General features: G+C 49.5%; 1 protein-coding gene across 6 annotated transcripts in view; it reads left to right on the forward strand.

The window, feature by feature from the left end:
- Positions 1-22,734, forward strand: part of SLC2A5 (solute carrier family 2 member 5) — a 31,264-nt gene that overhangs the window by 5,837 nt on the left and 2,693 nt on the right. For 2 of the 6 annotated variants that reach the window (XM_005607485.4, XM_005607486.4), the window contains exons 2-7: positions 10,430-10,528; positions 11,115-11,275; positions 14,978-15,102; positions 18,950-19,102; positions 22,210-22,335; positions 22,440-22,627. In XM_005607485.4, the coding sequence (XP_005607542.1) occupies positions 10,430-10,528; positions 11,115-11,275; positions 14,978-15,102; positions 18,950-19,102; positions 22,210-22,335; positions 22,440-22,627 (852 nt within the window). 6 annotated transcript variants of the gene reach the window in all.

The following is a 22,734-nucleotide window of genomic DNA, read 5'->3' on the forward strand; positions in this document are numbered from 1 at the left end:
GTTAAATGTAGTCTGGCCCTGCTTCCTTCCTCCTTCCCTCTTCTTCTCTGCTTTTGTGCTCTTCAGCCACACTGACCTGGTGATTTCCTGATGGCATCACACTCTCTTCTATGACAGGGCCTTGGCACATGCTGTTCCGTCTGGAAGACTCGCTCCACCAGCCCATCCCCACCCCTCTTTGCCTAGGTAAACTCTATTCCTCCTTCCTTCCCATCTCAGCTCAAGCTCACTTTTTAAAGGAAGCCTTCCCCAACCAGGACCGCCTCCCCACTGCCATCTTTAGAGCCCTCTTATAGTCACAAATTCGTCAATATGCTTATTTAACTAAATGCTGTTTCCTCAACTAGAGTCTAACCCACATGAGGCCAAGGCTACTTCATTTTTGCACCCTGTTGTACTCCGCCCCCAGTACAGCAGTAGAGTAGTAAATATAAACATAAATTTATTCTAGGATTAAAATCATCCGTAATCTCACATCCCAGAACAACTACCGCTTTCAGATTTTGATGTCTTAGACATCAAATTGTGTGCTAACATATTTACATTTTTATGTTAGTGATAACGACTTGTGAATTGAGTTCTGGAACCCCAACCTTCAAGTCAGAATCCTCGGCAAGCAAGGATTCCTCGCCAGCACTTTCCCCATCGCAAGAGGTTAGAGGGCCTAACCCATGGCCCTCTGACAAGAAAATTGGCTTTTGGGTCCTCTTCTCCTTCAGTGATGAGATCCTAGCATCATTTCCCTGTAAAGAGTCAAACCGTATGGAAGGTGGGAAGAGAAGTCAGGCAGGCCCTGCCAGCCACGGGACTGGCCAGGCAACTGCCCGCTGTCCCTTCACTTTAAAAGTGATTCTTTGGCTCTCACCAGAGGGGAGAGGTAGTTTCAAAACACGAGTATGGGATTTCTTGGAAATTCTAGTACGTGTTCCGCCACACGCCTCAGCCTGTTATCTGCAGAAGGCCTTGGGTTAATCAGTGTTGTTTATCATTGTCGTTTCAAACTCGAAGGCAAAGATAGGCTTCAATTGTCAGGTTCCCTTCCTAGTCCCACAGGACAGAGACGAGGGCGGGGAGGGGTGGGGAGGGCGAGACCCAGTGGGCGGGAATCTGAGACCCACCCCCCAGTTTTCAGCTCCCACGGGTAAAAATTAACACTTAAGTTCAGAAAAACAAAAAGACCGCCTGCAGTGGGGGAGCCAAGGTCACACACCTCAGGTCAGCCTGAGGTGGAAGGCCGGGAGGACCCCTGCCAGGGACAGTCACCGCCTCCAGTCAGTGAGCCATTCCCCCATCTGAGCCCCCAGATCCTGGGAGCCCAAAGGACCCCTGACGGGCCCGTGGCAGCCTGAGGTGCTGGGCCCGAGGCTGCCGGGTCCAGTCCAGGGGCCGGGAAGGATACAGAGGACAAGGGTAGTAGGGACAGTCCCGGAGCCCTTGGGTCCATTCTCGACTGTTCCAGGCTCCCACATCCCACACCCTCCCCCCCCTCCCCCGCCCCGGGATCCCCAGGGACCCTCAGAGCTACAGGCCTCAGCCAGGCCTAATGGTGGCCCGAGGTGAGGGGCTGGGGGCTGCTCCGCCCGCTACGAGGGTCGGGGTCCTGGGCCAGACGGAGGACTCGGGCAGGGGCCTAGGAGGACCCGGGCACGGACAGCGCCGGAGCTGGCTGGCAGCGCACGCCGCGGAGGCTGACCCAGGGCTGCCCTGCGGCCGGCATCATGGCCACCTCCCTGCCCGCGCCCGGCAGCATGGCGGCCGCCCCACTGCGCCCTCTCCTTCTCGTGCTCCTCTCCCTCCGCCACTGAGGCGCTGGTGACGCCACGGCTATGCCTGCGATGCCCTGGGACTCCCAGGAGCCAGGTACTGCGGCCCTCACCTCCCCAGACAGTCTCGTCCGGGCCTGTGGGCCTGGACCGCTGTCTCCTCCCCTGGGGGAAGTCGAGGCAGGGGTGGGGATTGTCTGCGTCCGCCATCGCCGGTCAGTTTTCAGCTCCCCACCGGCCCAGGGGCACACGGGGCGTGAGGTGGAGGATCTGGGCCAAGCAGGGGATTTCCTCTGCGCTGGACAATGACTAACGATTGCCGACTTTTGACATTTCTTTTTGATTGTGCAGTCTGAACCTACCCCTTCACTCAATAGTCGTTCCCCGTACCCCCAACCCCCTCCCCAACTAAAGTGCATTTTCTTTGGAGAATTTTTCAAAACTCTGAAATAACTGGAAACCTCTGGTCTTGCCAAACCTTACTTGGAAATCATTGTATTAGGGCTGTGGCACAGAAGGAAAAGGACAGTAAATGAAGTTGGTGAAAGGAAATGGTCAGTCCTCCTTGGTGAATGGGGACATAGGGACCTCCCCAACACACATCCACACACACACCCACACACATACACCCCTCCCCCCCACACACACACACGGGCTGTTACACTGTTGCCCTCCTCACAGTCTCCCACACAGGGGAACCTGGACACAATTCCCTAGTTTGTTGCTGATGCCAGGAACAGTGCCTGACACATAGTGGGCTCCCAGTTAACTGTTAATTTGAAAGTGAATGAGGAGAAGGAATGACTGAATTAACTGGATTTGTGCCCAGCAAATAAAGCACGGAATATGTCCTGTGAAGATGAAAGCCCGCAGGCCTGTGGGACTTTGCTCTGGATTTTGGCCACTTGCCCTGGTATGCCCCATGGTAGCTGAACACGTGCGGAGCACAGGGGGCTGGCAGTGGCCTGGCCGGGCGTGGAGGTCCCAGACCAGCAGCTGTGACTCATTTTCCCTGCCCTGCAGATAAAGGGCTTTGAAGTATTTACTGCCTCTGCATAGTGATGAATACACAGAAAGTAACATCTCTAGGCCACTCTGAGTTCCTTAAAAAGGAAAAGAAGAAACTTTCCAAGAAAGTGTTGCGTGGGCATCTTGGCAAAAGCTGACTCTCCAGTAGCAAGACTTGGCTGCCGGCTCCCTACCAGGGACCGCTTCTGAGAAGCCTCTAGTGACTTTGTCTCTTGCCCCCATATTACCTGGTATGGTGTAGGGTCTGTGGCAGCTGTTGCTTTCCATGTGTTGGTGACAGAAATAACCCTTCCGGTCACTCACTATTAGCCTGACTAATGGTGGCTTTCACAGTGAGGAAATATTGCAGGCTGTCCCAATCAGGAAGGCACTGTGCCTACAGCCCCAGGGGGCGGCCACTTGCTAAACTAAACCCCAGACATCTAATTTAGAAGAAGTGAAAGGAAGACAAACCTCTGGGTTCCTGAAAGGGTTATTCTGCCTTAGACTAGCCATAAAAATGCTATTGGCTGTTACTTGGCGCGACCAAAGTGCAGCCAGAATGTCTTCTCTCTCCATTCAGTGCATTTGTTATTTTGGCTGAGAGGAGGTAAGCTGCACTCTGCACTTGCAGAGCAGAGATGGAGCAGCAGGATCCGATTAAGAAGGAAGGGGTAAGTGTGCTGTTCAGGGACAGAGCACGGAGCAGCCCGCTGCCTGGGCCTGTTCAGCACGGCTGGGGGATGTTCTCGGGAGCTCTGTGCTGGGGAGGACCTTCGGGGGTACCTGCCCCTCAGAGTTCACCCAGGAGCTGGACTTTCACAGGGACTAGAGAGAGAAGAGATTTAGAGATATTTCGATTAATCTTTTCAGCAAGTAACATAGCTAAGCCATGAAAAGAAGATAGATAGACGCAGAGATGTTGCGAGATTTGGATTAAGCTCAAATCTGTAGCAGAGATTCTCTGCTTTTAGATAGTGAGACTTCCTTTTATTGACAGACGATTTTTCTGCACCTGCCCCCCATATAATGATGGTTGTACTTTTAGAATTCCTCAGTCGAGGAAAATGCGTAATGACGGAAAGATAATTTATTGATACTTTTAAGAAGTTTGCATTTTATTCACCACAACAGCATCTGCTGATATTTATCGGGGGAGAGGTACATATTTGTGCAAATTATTATTTACTCAGTCATGGATGTGAGGCCTTGCCACAGGGAGGTCAAGAACATGCTCTGTAGCTCATAGGTCAAGAATGGGTTTGGGAGGTGGAAATACCTGGGATTCATCCCTGCTTCTTCCTATTCTAGCTGTGGGAACTTGGCCAAGTTATTTAACTGCTCTGTGCCTCAGTTTTCTTGTCTCTGAAATGGAAATAATAAACATGCCACCTCATGGGGCTGCTGGAACAATTAAATGAGAGAATGTTTGTAAATTACTTGGCACATAGTGAATCCCGCATAAATGTTATTATTTGTTGATCATCCTTTAGAGCAGGGCACTACTGACATTTGGGACTGGATAATTCTTCGCTTTGCAGGGCTGGCCTGTGTGTTGTAGGCTGTTGAGCAGCATCTCTGGTCTCTCCTCACTGGATGCCAGTACCATCCTTGCCCCAGTGAGAATCTCTGCTTTAGAGATTACTGAGTACCTTCACATGGATTATCGTGTTGGACTTTCACAAAACCTAGGAGAGTGTTAGGCGAGTCAGATGTTGGCCCCTCTGTCTTATAGAAAAGGAACTGTAAGCTAACGAGAACTTCGGGGTTTGGGAGTCAAGGGAGGCCCCTCTTCAAAGAGAAATCCACCCCCTAGCTGTGCCCCCGAGGTGTGGCTGTGGAAGAATGGAAATGTCCCTGAGTGGTGCTCCCTGAAAATGAGTGATACGTTTTGAAACGAAATGATTAAAATGGTCACAGATCATAGCTACCTGCCCCCTCCATTCTCCCTCCAGGTGCCAGGTGGGGTGATGGCTTCCCCCTCCTGGCCACCTGAGGGCAGACCTGCCCCTTTGGGTGAAAGCCAGGGCATGTGCTGGGCTTCCTACAAAACTCTTCAGTGGTGACTGCTTATAAAAATCTGGGAAATCATTAAATGAAGCTGGGGGGCGGGGGGTTAGAAGCCAAGGAGAAGTGAAGAGGCCGGCAAAGGCTGCAGAGAGTGAGGGCCAGGCTGCAGGGGCTGCGTGGGCTGGTGAGGAGGGCGCCGGCTGGCCGGGAGGGCCTGGTCTCTGTCCCCTGATGGCTGTGTGACCTCTACCTCACTGGCGTTTGCTTTCCTCATACGTAAAGAGAAAAGACCAGAATCTTTCTGATGTACATCAAAGACTTTCTGCCAGGAAAAAGGACTCTTAGCCTGAGAGAAAAAAATAAAATAGATTAAGGGAAAAAAATGGCAAAGTGCTTTGGAAAATGAAAGCACCTACTTTTTTGTGGAGTGCCTCTGCCACCAATTCGTTGGTGTCGTGGAGCAAGTAACTTCCCCTCTGAGTCCTTCTTATTAATAATTAATAATGATAGCAACCCCGTGTGTAACACTTACTCCAGGCCAGGTGTGGTTCTAAGTGTTTTTCATATGTACGAACTCACTCATTCCTCACGTCACTCCTGTTACCGAACCAGGTTCGTTACGTCTGTCACACAAACAAATCTCAAATCCGCCTTCCTGAAAAATGGGGACTAGGGATGTGTATGGGATAAGGGGGCGGTGGTCTGAAGTTTGAAGATAGATAATTGGAGGCAAGGAGTCGTCAGGTAATTGATCTGCGCAAGCGTAGTCAAGCTTCGTGGCTCTTCGTAGGACGGTGTTCACAAAATGGTAGTGTTGGCGTAATCCGAGGATGGAGTTTTTGGCTCCCTGACATCAGGAGGTCACCCAGTGGATGAGTCAGTGGTCTTAACTGGCCTGAACTGGACAAGGAGTAGACTCTCGGTTCCTGAAAAACTTACACACCCGTTACCATGGTGACCCAAGCGTCAGAAATGTTATCTATGAGGAACCTAGTGGGAGTCAGACAATACCTTGCCTATCTACGTGGTTTTAAAAATAAGCAGCACAGCTAACAATGGGCAGGCGAACAAGCAAAGGCCACAATTAATAACTGCCAAAAAAATCTTTAGTTACTAGCTACCTAATCATTAATGACTAATTGACCACTGGTTTCAATCCTATGAGGAAGGTAGTATAGTTGTCCCCATTTTACGGATGAAGGAACAGAGACAGAGAAGCTCAGTAACTGGACCAAGGCCACACAGCCAGCAGCAGGAGAGCTGGCTTCGATCCTGTGCCCTCGGGCTGCAGGGGCTGTGCTCTGAACCCCACAGCAACGAGACAGGGCACCCCCAGCTCTAAAATGTGGTGATGTTGATCTCTCTCTCCCCTCACCTCTTAAACCTGTGTCTGCTGGTGAAACTTTGGGTTCCACGGTGTGATAAAAACTTGGGGTTCACAGTGTGACTTCAAGTGCTAATAATTTATAAGAACTCCAGAGATATTTGCATTCTGCCTAGAGATTCCTGACAAAGAAAAACCTTATCAGCAAAGTGTCTCTCTGACGGTGGAAATGGAATATGGAGACGAATTCCTCAGGGAGATGGTGAGGGCAGGGCTTCCTTCCCAGTGTCCTTGAATCACACTGCCAGAGGGCCCGCCCTGAAGGTGGTCAGTTTACTAAAGTCTCAAATGTTCTCAGTATTATGAAAAACAGGAAGCCGGTTGACTGTGGGCTTGAGGGATGCTGTTCCTGGTTTCTCTCAAGGGAGAGTCGTGGCTCGCCTTGGCCTCTGAGGAGAGCCCCCTCCCATTCATGTCTCCAGGCCACTGGGCCACTTGTCGTTTTAGCAGGCGGGTTAGAGACCTTACATCCTCTTTGGCCTCTTCCTCTCCCTCATGCCCTAATTCAGCCTGGTACCAAATTCCCTTTTTTCCCCCTTCCTGGAAAGTAAAAAAAAAAAAAAGAAAGAAAGGAGAAAAAGAAAGCTTAAGCCTGGCTTTCTTTCATATGCCTTTTTTTCTTTCCTCTTCTTCTCCCCAAAGCCCCCTGTACATAGTTGTATATTCTAGTTGTGAGTACCTCTGGTTGTGCCACGTGGGCCGCCGCCTCAGCACGGCCTGATGAGCAGTGCCATGTCCACGCCCAGGATCCAAACCAGCAAAACCCTGAGCCGCTGAAGCGGAGCGCGCGAACTTAAGCACTCGGCCGTGGGGCCGGCCCCATACATGCCGTTTTAAATATACATTCATGTGTCGCTTAACAGTGGCCATATGTTCTGAGAGCTGTGTCATTAGTTGATATTGTTGTGTGAACATCAGAGAGCGTACTTACCCAAACCTAGTATGGCCCACTGCACCCTGGGCTATATGGTGCTAATCTTGCGGGACCGCTGTTATATGCGGGATTCGCTGTTGACAGAAACGCCATTCTGTGTTGTGTGACTGTAGTATCTTTATGGAGAATATAACTCACATGCCATACCGTTCACCATTTAAACTATGCAATTCAATGTATATTCACAGAGTTGTGCAGCCATCACCACAATCAATTTTAGAACATTTTTATCACCCCTGAAAGAAACCCATACCCACTGGCAGTCACTCTGAATTTCCTCCCATCCCCTCCTCTTCTCCTCCAGCCCTAGGCAACCACTAATTTATCTTCTGTCTCCATGGATTTGCCTGTTCTGGACATTCCACATTGATGGAACCAGACAATAGGTGGTCTCCGGTGACTGGCTTCTTTCACTTAGCATGTTTTCAAGGCTCGTCACATTGTAGCTGATATCAGGGTTTCATTCCTTTTTATGAGCAAATAATATTCCATCATATGAATAGTCCGCATTTTGTTTATCCACTCATGAGTTGACGGACGTTTGGGTTGTTTCCACTTTTTGGCTATTATGACTAATGGTGCTGTGAACATTTGTGGTAAAGTTTGTGTGAACATATGTTTTCATTTCTCTTGGATATGTACCTAGGGGTGGGATTGCTGAGTCATATGGGTTAACTTTGTGTGGAGTTTCCAGACTGTGAGAGGGTTCCAATTTTCTCCATGTCCTTGTCAACACTTATTATTACCTGTCTTGTTGATTTTAACCATCCTAGTAAGAAGTGCTATCTCATTGTGGGTTTGATTTGAATTTTCCTATGGGGTACCAAGTCCTTTGATTTTAGTTTCTAAATGGTCTTCAAAGCTGACACTTCTTGCCCCTGCCACAGCCACCACCCTTACCCAAGTCCCTATCCTCTCTCTGCCACTTTCCTGACTCCCCGTTTTAACCACTTCTGTGGTTTTTCTTCTTAGAACATGCGACAGTTATAGTTTAATTATTAAATTATCATGTAGTTTTTTAAATGTCTGTCTTCTCCATTGGACCATAATCCTCTTGAGAGTAGCTGTTTTGCTCACCAGACCGCAGCTAGAACATATAGTCAGCTGTCAATGAATATTTAATGAGTGAAGGCATTTGGACCAGCAAGATCAGTGAGAACCTACTCAGAATGTCTCTGCTATTTTCCCAGAGGGTAAGCTATGATTCCTATGGGTCCATAGAATGTGCCTGTGCCTTGAATTCGAGGAGGAAGCCGGAGAATAGAAGTTGAATTTGTGTGCTCTATGATTAGAGATTCTATTGAGGTCTTTCTGATCACTTTTGCTGGGACCCCACCATCCCATCCTGCCATGGTGCCTGGCAGGATGCCCCCCAGTCTGGGTTACCAGCCAGCTCCCCAGCTGAGCTTTGCTAAGGACTTCAAACCTTAGGACCCATCACAGCAGAGAGTGGTCAGGAGTTCCACCTGGCAGTGTGCATGAAGCCTGTTGCATTTGTAGTTAATTGTTTACGGGGAAGAGAATTAGAAGAGGAGAAATTTTTATCGTCATTTTCTTCTTTTCTTTCCTTCCTCCCTCCCCGCCTCCTTTCCTTCCTTCCTTCCTTCTTTCCACAAAATCAATTAATAGACTGCTGTAGGGGAGGGATCTTTGTTTTGTTCTCCACCATGTTCCCAGCACCTAGAACAATGCCTGGCTCACAGTGGGTGCTCAGTATATTGAATGAATGAGTGAAGGAATGAGTCCTCAGAGCACTTCAGGAGGGAGGGGAGCTCAGTCTGCCATGCCCTGCATCTCGGGGGGAGGGGCGGGGTGCCTGCTTGTGCACCCCTCGCATTTAGAAAATACAGGGCTGTGCAGTAACAGGCCTGGAACCCGCTTTCCTTCCTGGGCACTGTCACCCACTCCCACCACTTTTGTCACCCACTCCCCTCGCTGGCCCCAGAGGATGGTGGGAGCTGGGGAGAGATTGGAAACCAGGGCCTCCTCCTCCCTGAGAGGCTGCCTGCTCTGCGGCTGTTATCTTCCTCACCAGAAACTTCCTACTGAACTAACCACTTGCTAACTCATTTGGTGCAGGGAGAAGAAGGGCGAAGTCCCACTTGTGGTTTTGCTCTGACCAGGGCTCCTTGCAGGTCCTGCTCCTGCTCTGCGGAGGTTAACTGGCTCGCCTGTCCGCTCAGGGGCACCGCGACAAGGCAGGAGTGACTGTTGTTTCTGGGCCTGTCCTGCCCCTCACTTATCTCTCAAGAGGTCCTCTTTAGATTAGGAGGGATGCTGCCCAGAGGAAGACATGAGGACCTCGGCTTGCCACTGGAGGGGCACGTGTCCCGTGTCACGGGGACCTCCATCGGAGTACCTGAATGAAGGGGCTTCAGCGGAGGGTTCAGAGCCGTGTCCAGGCCTCACCCACAGGGGATTCACCTCTTGGCCCGACGCTTTCCTAATTAATCCTTGCAACAGCTCCGAGGGAGTACTAATATCCTCATTTTAAAGATGAGGAAGCTGAAGGTTGTAAAAATTAAGGTAAAAAGTGGCAGCGGCAAATTCAAAATGAGATCTGTAGATTCTAAGAGCAAACCTCTTTCCACTTTATTTTTCTCCTGCTTGTCATTACTTTACTGATGAATTCCCTCTTATCATTTAAGCTTGTCTTAAACGACTATTTACTTTCCTCTTGTGTCAAAAGGGGATATTATCATAGGGTGTGTCTGTTCAAGAGTCCCCAGAAATCTATGTTCAAATATTTTTTTCACTGTGCCTTGCCTGTTACAGCAAAAGTCCAGGGGCTAAAGGAAATTAATCAATGACCCTAAACAATTAAAAATTTTTGCATTTTTTTTCCTCTTCCATTTTTAGGGGCTTTTGTGTTTAAGATGGTGCTTGAGCACATTTGCTACAGTTGGCAAATGCAGCCCTGTGGCAGGAATGTCAGGGAAGCCGTGCGGACGGTAGATGGAATGTTGGAGTAGGTGACCCTCAGTTTCCTTCCGACCCAGTGGTTCCCAACCAGGGGCAATGCCCCACCCACCTGGGGGACATTTAGCAATGTCTGGAGACATTTGGGTTGTCACAGATGGGAGGAGGGTTGATCCTACAGGACAGTCCCCCCCCCTCCACCCCCCATAACAAACAATTATCCGGCCCTAAGTGCTACAGTTGAGAAAACCTGTTCTCATGCCAGGTGGGGAGAGGGGAGGTTTCAAGCTAGGGAGCGGCTGCGGATCTTCAGATTGTATTACGCCTTTCTACAAGACTTTGCAGTAAATCGGGAGTTCCGTCCGACCCCGGGCTGCTTCCTGACCTGAGCCCTGACCTCTCCTCCCACAGAGGCTGACACCTGTGCTTGCCCTGGCGACACTGATAGCTGCCTTTGGATCATCCTTCCAGTATGGGTACAACGTGGCCGCTGTCAACTCCCCTGCCGAGGTAGGTGGCTGTAGTGAGGGAGACGCAGCCCCCAGTAAACAGGGAGGTGGGTTGGGAGCAGCCCGTGCCGGGCGTGGTCGCCAGGGTGAGACTGCACACACACACTGAGGGCACACAGTGGGTCCTCAAGCGAAAGGAGGGGAACACACCCAAGAGACAGTGCAGGGCTTGGGAACTTACAGGCACAGGGCCATGGGGATGGACCAAGTGCCCAGGCCTCAGCTTCTCACAGAGAGCCAGCCAGCTGGACACACAGTGGGCTGGCCTCTGGGGTCAGGGTCTGATCTGCAGGCTTGCAATCTACAGAGGAGTCTGCAGAGGCAGGGATCGCCCAACAGACTGGCAGACTGGAGTCAGTCCTTTCTGGTGGTAGAGACATCCCGGGCGGATGGCCTCTCAGAGGCCTCTCAGCCCTCCCCATGGGTGCCCCCTGCTAATTGCTGTTAACTTTCGCCCTTTCCTCCACTTAATAGTGTTGATATTTGTGCGCCCAGCTCATCCCATTGGGTGGCCCAACAACTTAGGTGGCTCTTTCTGCAAAACCAGGCCAAATGATCTGGGTGTTCTGTTTTGCTTTGTTCTCCAGCTCATGAAAGCATTTTATAATGAGACCCACTACAGTAGATTCAGTGAATACATCAGCGAGTTTTCCTTGACGTTGCTGTGGTCCATTTCTGTGTCCATGTTTCCCTTTGGAGGCTTCGTCGGATCCCTCATGGTTGGCCCCTTGGTGAATAGACTTGGCAGGTAAGGGAAGGTAATTTTCAATTCCCCAAAACTCATAGACTAGGCCTAAAGCTGAAATTGTTCTTGGAAAACTAGTTTATAACCGTTGTGATGATTTCTGTTTTCTAACATGATCTTAAGAATAAGACTAGACATTGACCAAGTGTTTGGGGACCTAGGCAAGGTCTGAGGGCCAGAAGTAGGGGTGATGAGGCTCAGGCTCTGGGTGGGATACCGAAAGAGCAGAGTATGCTTCAGAGGTCCGGACTCACTCTTGCTGTCTCTGCTCTCTTGCCTTGAAGATATTTTCCCTACCAAAGCCAAAAACAAGTTCTCTCCTCTTTTTTCACCTTTCGAAGGGTGGAACACCAGATGATGTGGCCACGATGTTAGTCCCACCCGAGAACACAGTGCAGCGTCCTTGATCTCTGCCTCTTAAAGGAACACAAACGAACTGCTCCATTCTTTTACCTTGGGATCAAGTAATGTGCAAAATTTAGCCCAAATTAAATTCATGTAAAACTTTGAAATGGCTGAGATCAGTGTCAGGCACTTCAGTGTGAAACTGTGGTCCCAGAGTGAGTCTGACTGTGAGTGTCGTGAACGCCAAGGGCAGAGCTTATATCTTTGCCCCTAATTCTAGAAGCATTAGAAATTCTGTATTTGATTCCAAAACATGTCCTTAAGACATCCCACTCCCCCAGGTAAATTCCACAGACAGGAGAGAGCAGCCCCCTTAAAAACAGCGTTTCCCAGCTCCTCCCCTCCAACCTCTTCCCTTCACGAATGGGTACACAGAGGCTGGGGGAGGTCGAGTCGCTGTTCTTGACCACAGATCTAGTTAGCTCAAGAGTCAAGGTCAGAACCCAGACCTTAACTCCTTCTCCAGTATTTTTCAAAAAGAATCTGAGAATAGAAACATAGAACCTCTGGTTTGGGATCTAAGATCCTAAGGTCTTTCTGGAGGGTTGATGTTGAACTCGCAGTTTTCCTTGGGACCCCCAGGGCAGGACATCTATCAGTCAAGTCACAGTGAGATCTGCAGGACGCTTCTCTTTGAGTGAAGGACTTGCCATCTGGTGTGCAGATGGAGCCGACAGTTGCTTGTCCAACCATCTGCTTGAGAATGTGATAAATCCTATTCAGTTGCTTGTGGTTTTCTTAAAGATTTGTAGGTGTTCCTTAAAGAACAGTAGCAACTAACAATTTATTGATGGATTCCTATGTGCCAGGATCTAGCCTGAGTGCTTCTAGGGTTATTGATTCCTCTAATCCTTACAAAAGCCCCATCCGCTTTTCAAAGATGGGAAAATGAGACACAGAGAGACAGTGTAACATACCCAAGATTACACAGCTGGGAGGAAATTTCACTTCTGAGCAAGTGCAAGTAAACTCCACATTGTACTCTGTTATATTGGGCAGACGTCCTCTCAATCTGTTGCTTTATTTTCTAATCAGACATATAGTATCATTTTTATACAAAATTTTTAAATGTTCATGTGGTCAAATTTAAGTCTCGTTTATGGTTTCTGATTTTTGTGTCTTAAGTAGCTTTCCCTACTTGGAATCATAAGGATAGTCTTCTATAATTTTAAAAATAATCTTACAATTTTGTTTTTCCCAAATAGATCTGGAATTTTGTTTTGTATATAGTGAGTGATGAGAGAAAGCTAATTTTATTTTTTTCCCATGTGAAAAGTCAGTTGCTCTCAGATTTATCTTAGTTATTTGTGTTTCTTTACTCCTCTGTGTTAATTTTTAAATCAATTTGTCAACATCCCTGAGGAAAGATTCTGCTTGGAATTTCTTTGGATTTATCATTTAATTTGAGAAAAACTGACATCCTTACGCTGTTGAATCATCCCTCTTCGTGAGCAAGCGAGGGCTAATTTATTTATTCTGGAATGCGCTGTGGTTCCTTATCTGAAGTTTCATGTCTTTGTCATCAGTTTTGGAAAATTCAGCCGTCAGTTCTACAAATATTCTCTCTCCTCCATTTTCTATATTCTTTCTTCTAGAACTCCATGGATTTCCTCCATATCTTTGATTGTTGTTGTTGCTGCCCTATTGACTTCTTCAAAAAATTATTTTTTAAAAATTGTGGTAAAATACGTATAATATAAAATTTACCATTTTAACCATTTTTAAGTGTCCAGGCTACTGGCATTAAGCACATTCACATTGTTGTGCAACCACCTCGACCATCCATCTCCACGACTTTTCATCTTACAAAACTGAAACTGTGCCCCGGTAAACAAGAACTCCTCATTCCCGCCTTCCCCCAGCCCCTGGGACCCACCATTCAACTTTCCGTCTGTGAGTTTGACTACCCCAGGGACCTCATATGAGTGGAATCATACAAGATTTGTCCTTTTGTGACTAGGTTATTTCACTTAGCGTAATATCCTCAAGGTGCATCCGTGTTGTAGCATGTGTCAAAATTTCCTTCCTTTTTAAGGCTGAATAACATTCTGTTGTATGAATATATCACATTTTGTTTATCCATTCATTTGTCGATGGACATTTGGTTGCTTCCACCTTTTGGCTTTTGTGAATAATGATACTATAATCCACGTCTTAATCTCTCCTATTTCCCATCTTCTTCTCTCTCCCTCTCTGTTACTGTCTATGTAACTTCCTCGAGTCTACCTCCCTATTCATTAATTCTCTCCTCAGCCGTAATTCCCCTACTAAATTTTTTATTGCAATGACTATACTTTTCATTTCAAGAAGTTTTGTTTACTTGTTTTGAAAATTTGTCTCTCTTTTTGATATTGTTTCGGATAGGTTTTGTTTTATATAGTTTCTTGTTCTCCCTTTAGCATATTTTGATTCCTTGTTTTCTGACACTAACCGTGTAATACATTTTGTAGCCTCTGTCCGATTCTGTCGTCTGAAACTGCGCTGTTCGTACATGCAGCTCTTGCATATGGTGGCTTGTTGTGTGTGTTGTGATGGTGGGGCTCCATCGCTCGCGGGCCTGACTGAGGGACCCCTGGGGAGCCCGATGTGAGGAGCCTCTCGAGAAGTTTTCCCTGTGCCTTTGTCAGGCTCCAGGGCCCAAGTCCACCTCCAGTCTTGACTTAAATGGAGGTGCTTTTTAAGTTTTATTAAGTTTGATGTTATAGGTTTTTAGGAGATACCCTTTGTCAGCTTACATAAGTTCCCTTATTTTTATGGTTTTTTAAAAAATCATAATGAGTATCAAATTTTATTGACTTCTTTTGCTGCTTCAGTTGATAATCCTATATTTTTCCCCAGTGTAATCTTTAATATGGTGTTTTTAACACTGAAAGTTCTTTTTCATATATGCTGTTGAATTCAATCTGCTGATATTTCATTTAGGATTTTTGTATCTATGTTGGTAAGTGAAGTTGGCTCACACTTTTCTTCTAATATCCTCACCCAGTTTGAATTTCAAGATTACACTAAAATCATGTTTGTTTATGATTGAAAAAGCCCTTTACTGTATTGTAATTTGTGACTTTCCCTCTACCCGCCACCGCTGATGCCCTCTGCACTGTGGGCATTTCCGTTTGCTCCCACAGAGACTATTCCACACCAGGCTCCACACTTGACCTGTGTCAGTCTTCAGTCAACAGCAAAGCTTAAAACACAACAGTGAAGCTTACTGCTTGAACCGAATAGATGCTCAATGAACGTTTGTTAAATGAATGAGTGAATTCTTAAACCAGACAATTAATTGATATTTGTCCTCTGCAGAAAAGGGACCTTGCTGTTTAACAACATATTTTCCATCGTGCCCGCCATCTTAATGGGAACCAGCAAAACTGCCAGGTCGTACGAGATGATAATTTTGTCCAGACTTTTGGTGGGAATATGTGCAGGTAACAATGCTACGCTTGCTACGGTTCTGTGATTTAGGATAATCAAGAGGAGGGGAACAGGCGCTGGTGTCTGAGCGTATAGATTCGTGCTGTTGCTCTGCCTCTGCCTGAGGAGATGCTCGAGCCCCTGCGTTGGTGTCAGGGGTGGACAGCAGGCGGATCTTCACTGTGACGTTTCCTGCTAAGAAAGCTGTTCTTTGAAAGACTGAAATGCAGAATCTTAGGTTCCGAAGGATCCTTCCATTCCAGTCTCTCTTCTCAGCATTGTCTAAACTGCAGGTTGGGACCAGTTAGTGGGTGCTGACATCTGTTTAGTGAGCAGGATTTTCTTTTTTTAACTAGAGCAGACTGTGTCACGTGTCATAAAAGTAAGGACTATCTTTTGAAGCTTTTGTTTCAGTTGCTCATCTGTGTGCGTATGTGAACCAGGTGGCCGTGTAAAGTGTATTTCTGCGTTTTCTATTGTGAGTCAAAACAGCTTGAGAAACAGTCTAATGTGCGAAGCCCTCTACTTAGGGAGTCAAGGATAGCAGCCTGTCACCTGCGTGGGGCTTTAAAGTGTGCGAAGGGCTTTTCGTGGGTTCTGGCTCCCTTAGTGCTTCAGCGCCCGCCTGCTGGCGGCCTAGCTCTCACCTCAGCCCCTGTGGAGCTGGTTTGCAAGCCCTGCAAAGCCATGCAGCCCAGGCTGTTGTTGAGTGCTTCTAGAAAACTCCCCCGTAATTGCTTCAGACGGAGGAGGAGCCGTCGCTGGAGCCGGCCCGTGGCCTTCCCCCCGAGTTGGCGTTCTCTTGAGGCAGTGATTCCCAGGGTCAGTCGAGGTGAGTGAGGCGCCTGGGTGTAAAGCAAGGAGGCGCCTGCTCTCGGGGCGTGCACCTTCAGGGTGGGCTCCGAAGGGGAGCGCCCTCGGGAATGCTGCACCCGGGGCACCTCCCTTGCCCCCTCTACCCGGCTCTGGCATTGCCAAGTAACTCTCATTTTCTCCTTCCAAACACGGGGATAGGGATGAAGGGATCCTCTGGCTAGATAGCAGCAAAGCCTTTCGCTGGAGCTCATTGACAACGCGGGGCGGAGGAGGGGCGGAGGGGCGGAGGGGCGGAGGGGCGGAGGGGCGGAGGGGCGGAGGGGCGGAGGGGCGGAGGGGCGGAGGGGCGGAGGGGCGGAGGGGCGGAGGGGCGGAGGGGCCGGCGGCCGGCGAGGAGCCTGGCGTCAGGGGAAATGGTGAGGGGTTGCAGGCCTGGGGACAGAAGAGGAAAACAAGGTTCCTGGAGGGAGAAGAAGTCCTTTCAAGGAGAGAATGATGGGCCCCCTGGCAAACTTCACTTCATATTCACATTCCCTGGGGGCGCCCGGACGGGTCTCTGCCATCTTGGCCTGAGCCCCCAGGGCACCTGGCCCCGCCCCTGGCCCTGCGGTGGGGCTCAGCGTTAGGAAAATAGACGATTCCTGAAAGTTGCCAGCTGTGAGCTGAGGCAGTCGCTTTTTGATTGACCATCCAACATTTCAGAGTTGGTTCCAACAGTGAAATATTAGGCTCCCATAGATGACAGATCACGGTTAAAAACCCACCTTTACTCCTGAGCAAGCGTTCCTTTCAGTCAGCTGTTCTCACACTTTTTGGCCTCACTTCCCCTTTACACTCTTCAAATTATTGAGGGCCCCAAAGAGCTTTTGCTGATATGGGATTTATTGATCAATATTTACCATATTAGAAAATTGCAACCAAGAAATGTCTTACTTCCTTTAAAAATAACAATAATAAGCCCATTACGTGTCTTTGTGAAAATAACTGTATTTTCTGAAACAAAAAATTTAGCGAGGAGAGTGGCATTGCTTTACATGTTTGCAAATCTCTTTCACCTCTGACTTAGTAGAAGACAGCCAGACCCTCAGCCCTGCTCCTGGGCTCTGCTGCTTGTGATCGCACACGGCGTGTAGCCTCTGGAAAACTCCATGTGTGCTCACGAGAGAGCGAGGATGACAGGGAAAAATAACATCTTGGGATTTTTATGAAAATAGTTTTGGTCTCACTGACCCCCTAGAAAGGGGTCAGGAGCCTGGGTCCTCAGGTCGAGCTTAGAGAACACCCGCAGAAGCATAGTTCCTTTGCAGTTAGTTCTTGAAAAAGTCAGGAAAATGCAGCATGAAGCTGCATGCCTCTTAGACATCCTGATGCTGAAGTAAACAACCACCGCGGCCGGCGGGCGCAGAGAGAAATACGAGTTGGACTAGAGGATGCTCACGGGTTACTGGCTTGCTGAGTTAGCTTTGGCAGGAAGGCTGAAGGCTTTCACTCAAGGACTTTAAACGTTAGGAGCCACTCTCTCTGACTCTGTGTCAGAACAGGCCGGCTGGGGTTGCCCCAGGGAGTCATTTTTAAGACAAAATAGAGATTGCTTCCACCAACATGAAGGGAATCGCATCTCTTCAGCAGCCTCCTGCTGTCTGACGCCTCAGCGCTGTCCTTGATCAGGTTCAGAAGCACTCGCCACTGAGAACGGCCTGAGTGGTGACCACGGGGCCTCAGCGTCCTCCACAGGAGGCACCGGGCCTGCGGGGTGCCTCCCCTACAAGACCCTATTGGCTGTTCTAAAGACTGCCTCCTGTGCTCGGAAAACCAGAAAGAACCCATGGTGATGAACGCAGATGTCTCTTTTAAAATACTAAACAGAGACACCCTTGGGCAGAATGGCGAAGCTTGAGAACTTGCCCTTCAGTTCCCTCCTGTCTCAGTGTCTCCCAAGGCCGTCCCAGGAGCAGCAGCTCTGGCCTCTGCCCACCCCAGGCTCCGTTTCCACTCCGTCTCCCCGTGGCCGGAGTCTCCCGCAGACCCCACGTCTCTCTGAGAGTTCTGACTACGTGTAGGATACTTGGACTAACAACCCACCTTGTAACAACCCGTCTGACCTTCCTCTGAGACTCCTAGCCTCTCATTGGGCCTTTAGGAGAATTAAAAGGGATAATGTACGTGAAAATGCTTCAGAACCTGAAAATTAAGTTCCACCTATTCTTTTTTTTTTTTTTTAACGATTTATTTTTTACTTTTCCTTATTCTCCCCAAAGCCCCCCAGTACATAGTTGTGTATTTTAGTTGTGGGTCCTTCTAGTTGTGGCATGTGGGACGTGACCTCAGCATGGCTTGATGAGCAGTGCTAGGTCCGTGCCCAGGATTCGAACCAACAAAATCCTGGGCCAGTGAAGCAGAGCGTGCGAACTTAACCACTTGGCCACCGGGCCAGCCCCAAGTTCCAACTATTCTTAAGATCAGATTCTAGTCAGATGGGAAAACTTACAAGTTTACATATTGGGGATTCAGAAGTAATCCAGGCGTTACGTACGTCCCAGGTGGCAGTTGTTCCACATTGTGTATTTAAGTTTTTAACGTTTATTATAAATAAAGCTTGTGTTTCAGTGTCTGTCAAGGTATCTATGATGGGTTTATCATGTGACATACTGTCTCAGAAGCGGGCAGGGTCCTTGGCCTTTTATTAACAGACTCCCCAGGGAGCAGCAGAGGAGAGAGTGTCTAGACCAACCCGGGCTTTTCCTCTCTGAGGCCAAGCCAGTCAGGAGGGAAGACCTGAGGTCAGGCAGGCCTCTGTCCCCAGGCACCACCAGGCCAGAAGCAAGGGCATCTGTTCATAACTTCTTTGGTCAGACTATTTTCTCCTTCCTTAAAAGTTCAAAGGACTAAGAATTAAAAGAGGCGTTTGCATACTCCTGCAGCTTCCGGAAAGTTTCATCCCAACTAGTGTGATTGCTGAGTAAGAATAAATGTATTTGGAGACACACCTTGGCCCTGCCAGACTAACGTTTCCTGGTCATGTTTTCATTCCAACCCCTCTCCCAGGTCTGTCTTCCAACGTTGTCCCTATGTACTTAGGGGAGCTGTCCCCTAAGAACCTGAGGGGGGCTCTCGGGGTGGTGCCCCAGCTCTTCATCACCGTTGGCATCCTTGTGGCCCAGATCGTTGGTCTTCGGAGTCTCCTTGCAACTGAAGAAGGTAAGCTCAGGGTGCCTCTGGACCCGCAGCCCTCCCTCTGCTCCGACTGGACGTTTCTGTGAGCCTGTCTTTTCTCTCTAATCGACTGGCTGTCCTTGTGGGCCCCACACTGCCCTGACCCCACAATGCTGGTATGGCGTTAGCACAGAGCAGGCCCTGAACAAGTTGGTGGGGAAGGATTGGCTGATGTTTCCTAGTCCCTCTGAGGACACGGATGAGGTGGCTTTGAGTGAGCAGGAAGCGCTATTGTCTGACTGTCTCTAGGCCTGCTTGGTGGCTGTCCGTATGGGGGCCTGGGGCATAGTGATGCCAGCTACCTGTGTTACTGCTTCGCTGGAGCCACCCCCCGCCCCAATGCCGCTGCCCAGGGGGCTCTGTGATGATCCCTTTCCACAGCCAGGAAAGACAGTCCCTCCACCTGGCACGTGTGGGTGAGGTGGCGAGTCTCATCCAGACCGTGACTCCAGAGCTGCGCCCCCTCCCAGGAGCCTGGGACCTGTACACAGTAGGTGCACAGTAACTTGCAACCATCACTGTGTCTGCGAGACCTCCCCTCTCTTTGTCATGGGTCTCAAAACTCTGAAAGGGGAATCACCATTAATAACAACACCAGTCAAACGTATGAAGTACTCCTCGTAGGCCAGCACCAAGGCTTTCATATTCATCCACTGAATCCCCCGAACAAGCCTACAAAGCACGTACTGGTATCATACCTACTTTACAGGTGCCAAACCTGAGGCATGGAGAGGTGGGATGACATGTCCAAGGTCTCATTAGGACACCAGCCCAGGCAGCTCAGGCCCACATCCATGTTTAACTGCCACTGTCTCCTGCCTTTGAATCACTCTTGTAAGGAGCTGGGCCCAGGAGTGAGGGGCGAGCATCCTGTCTCCCAGTGACGGCATGTAAACAACCAGCAGCGCCCAGAGCCATCCGCAGCACCGGCATCTGGGAAGTGTTCTCTGCTGTGCTCCCGGGAGGGAGGGGGCCTCAGAGAGGCCTGGACCAAGGGTATGGAGGATGGGCGTTCCAGACACGGGCAGAGGGGCAGAAGTGTACAAGTTCTTCCACATTCAGGGAACTGCAGATGTGGTGGGGGGCTGCATTTTGTCCCTCCGTCCTTTATTCTGAGTATTTGACCATCAGTACCCTTCTTCTAGACAGAGTGTGTGGAGGGCAGGGCTTGGCCTTATCTATTTTTGAATCTCCAGCACAATTCCTGGCACATAATAGGTGCTCAAAGAACAAGGAAGGAGAACCAGAAGAGAATAGTGTCAGAGAAGCCTCCAGAAGAGAGTGGCACGGGAGGCGGAAGGTCACCGTGCAGAGGCTGCAAAGAAGCCAGGGGTCAAGGTTGGCACACGGTATCTGGATTTGGCAGTGAGGGGTCTCCGAGACCTCGGGAAAAGGTTTTCAGTGTAGAGTGTGGGGCCAGAGGCCGGATGGCAGTGGCCTGGACAGCAGGTACGTCCACTGTTGCTGTAGGCCGTGCTGGGTGAGGCAGGCCCCCAGGTTAGCTAGGGTTAGCTGGGCCCTGGATTCGGAGCCGAGGTCGGGAAGATGATCAGCCAGCCAGTACAACGGTGGGCAGGGCAGGAGGTGAATTTAAGATTGCCTGGCACTCGTTTTCCTGGTGAAGAGCGATGAGGTTATAGGATGGGGGAAGCTTCAGAGGTTGAAATATGGCTTGAAAAAGATGATGTCTAAATGAGGGTGTTCTTCCTTGATTTCTCTTCTGTTTCAGTAGTTGGACTCTATTTTAGAAGAGATTGATGGTAAATCACGGGTTGTCAGGTGGTCACAGTTTTAAGTTTGACTAAGAGTCTGTGTAATGTGTGGTTAAGAATACCCAGAGTGGCCGCGCCTGTGTTCGAATCCAAGCTTTGCTCCTAAATGCTGACCTTGGGCAGGAGGCCTCCACCCTCCAGCCTCAGCTTTTGCAGGTGTCAAATGGGACTGACCTCGGTACCTGCCTCTTGATGTTGCTGTGATGGGGGAGTGAAGAGCCATTAGACTGGGGCCTGGCAGGCAGGTATCCATGGTTGTCACCTACTGCAAGCCCTAGGAGAAGAGGGGCAAGTCAGGCACTAACCACTCCTAGAAGGAGCCTGAACTACTCATTCACTTATTTACCCATTTTTATTGTGAGATATAACATATGTAAGGAAATGTGCATAAAACGTAAACGTGCATTTAGTCAAACAAATCAAACACCTGTGTGACCACTACCCAGGTCCAAGACTAGAACAACACCAGCCCACCAGAAGTCCTCTGTGCACCCCTCAATCACAGCCTTCCAGCTCCCAAAGGGAACCACTGTGTTGACATTTTATTTGTGATCATCGCATCCTTGGTTTTCCCTATAGTTTCACTACCTTTCGCGAAGGTTAGAGTTAATGTTTCTGGACTTTATCGAAGGGAACCACATTGTGCAGATTATTGCCTCCGACATGGTGTTTGTGGGATTGGCTCCTGTCCTGGCTTCTTTCATTTTCATTACAGTATAAATTTACATTTTATGAATACACCGTGATTTGTGTATCCATTTGCCATTGTGGACGCTTGCAATGTTTCTAGTTTTCATTTCTCTGATCAGTGCTGCTCTGACGATTCCAGTTCAGGGGTCCTGGTGGCCTGGGCATACACCTGAACAGGACTGCTGGGTCACAGTGTGAAGGTGGCCAGCGTCACCAGCTCCTGCCATACTGTTCTCTAAAGATGCTGCATGTCCGCACATGGCAGTGTGGAGACTTCTTATTCACCCACATTCTCGTCAGCACTTGTTATTCTCAGAATTTTTCATTTTGTCCGTCTGGTAGGTGGGCAGGGCTTATTCATCATTACCCATTCTGGGACTATTTAGGGTGTCTGCTATTCTTAGGCACCATCCGTAGTGCTGGGATACGGGGGTAAGAAAGTCAAGCCCCTGCCCCTCAGAACCTGCGTACCAGCTCCAAAGAAAACTCACCAGGGTAATGGGGCAGCGTGGCCAGCTGGGCACCATGGGGGCAGGGCGGGGGCTGGAGGCTGGATGCTGGGTTTGGTGGGCCTCTCCCAGAGATGGCGTCAGAGCCAGGTCTCACGTTGAGACACTGGTTTCCCTGTAGGCTGGCCGATCCTCCTCGGGTTGACTGCCATTCCAGCAGCCCTGCAGCTCCTTCTACTGCCCTTCTTCCCCGAGAGCCCCAGGTACCTGCTGATTCAGAAGAAAGATGCAGCAGCTGCCAAAAACGGTAAGGCTTCCCTGTGAGAGGAGGAAAAGCAGCCAAGGGCGCAGCGTCTCGCTCCGGGGAAGCCATGGTCCACTCTCAGACCCCTCTCTGCTCCCCTCCTTTAGCACTGAAGAGGCTGCGCGGCTGGGATGATGTGGATGCCGAGATGGAGGAGATCCAGCTGGAGGACGAGGCCGAGAAGGCCGCGGGCATCATCTCCGTGCTGACGATGTTCAGGATGAGGTCCCTGCGATGGCAGGTCATCTCCATCATCATCCTCATGGGCGGCCAGCAGCTGTCAGGAGTGAATGCGGTACGGAGCTGCCCAGGGCCAGGGACAGCGGGCAGTGTCCAGGTGCAGGATTGCCCCAGGTCCAGGCTGCATCCTGCCCGGCCCCACCAGCCTCTGGGGTTGCCTTC

Source organism: Equus caballus, chromosome 2 (genome assembly GCF_041296265.1).
Source record: "Equus caballus isolate H_3958 breed thoroughbred chromosome 2, TB-T2T, whole genome shotgun sequence".
NCBI classification, from domain to species: domain Eukaryota; kingdom Metazoa; phylum Chordata; class Mammalia; order Perissodactyla; family Equidae; genus Equus; species Equus caballus.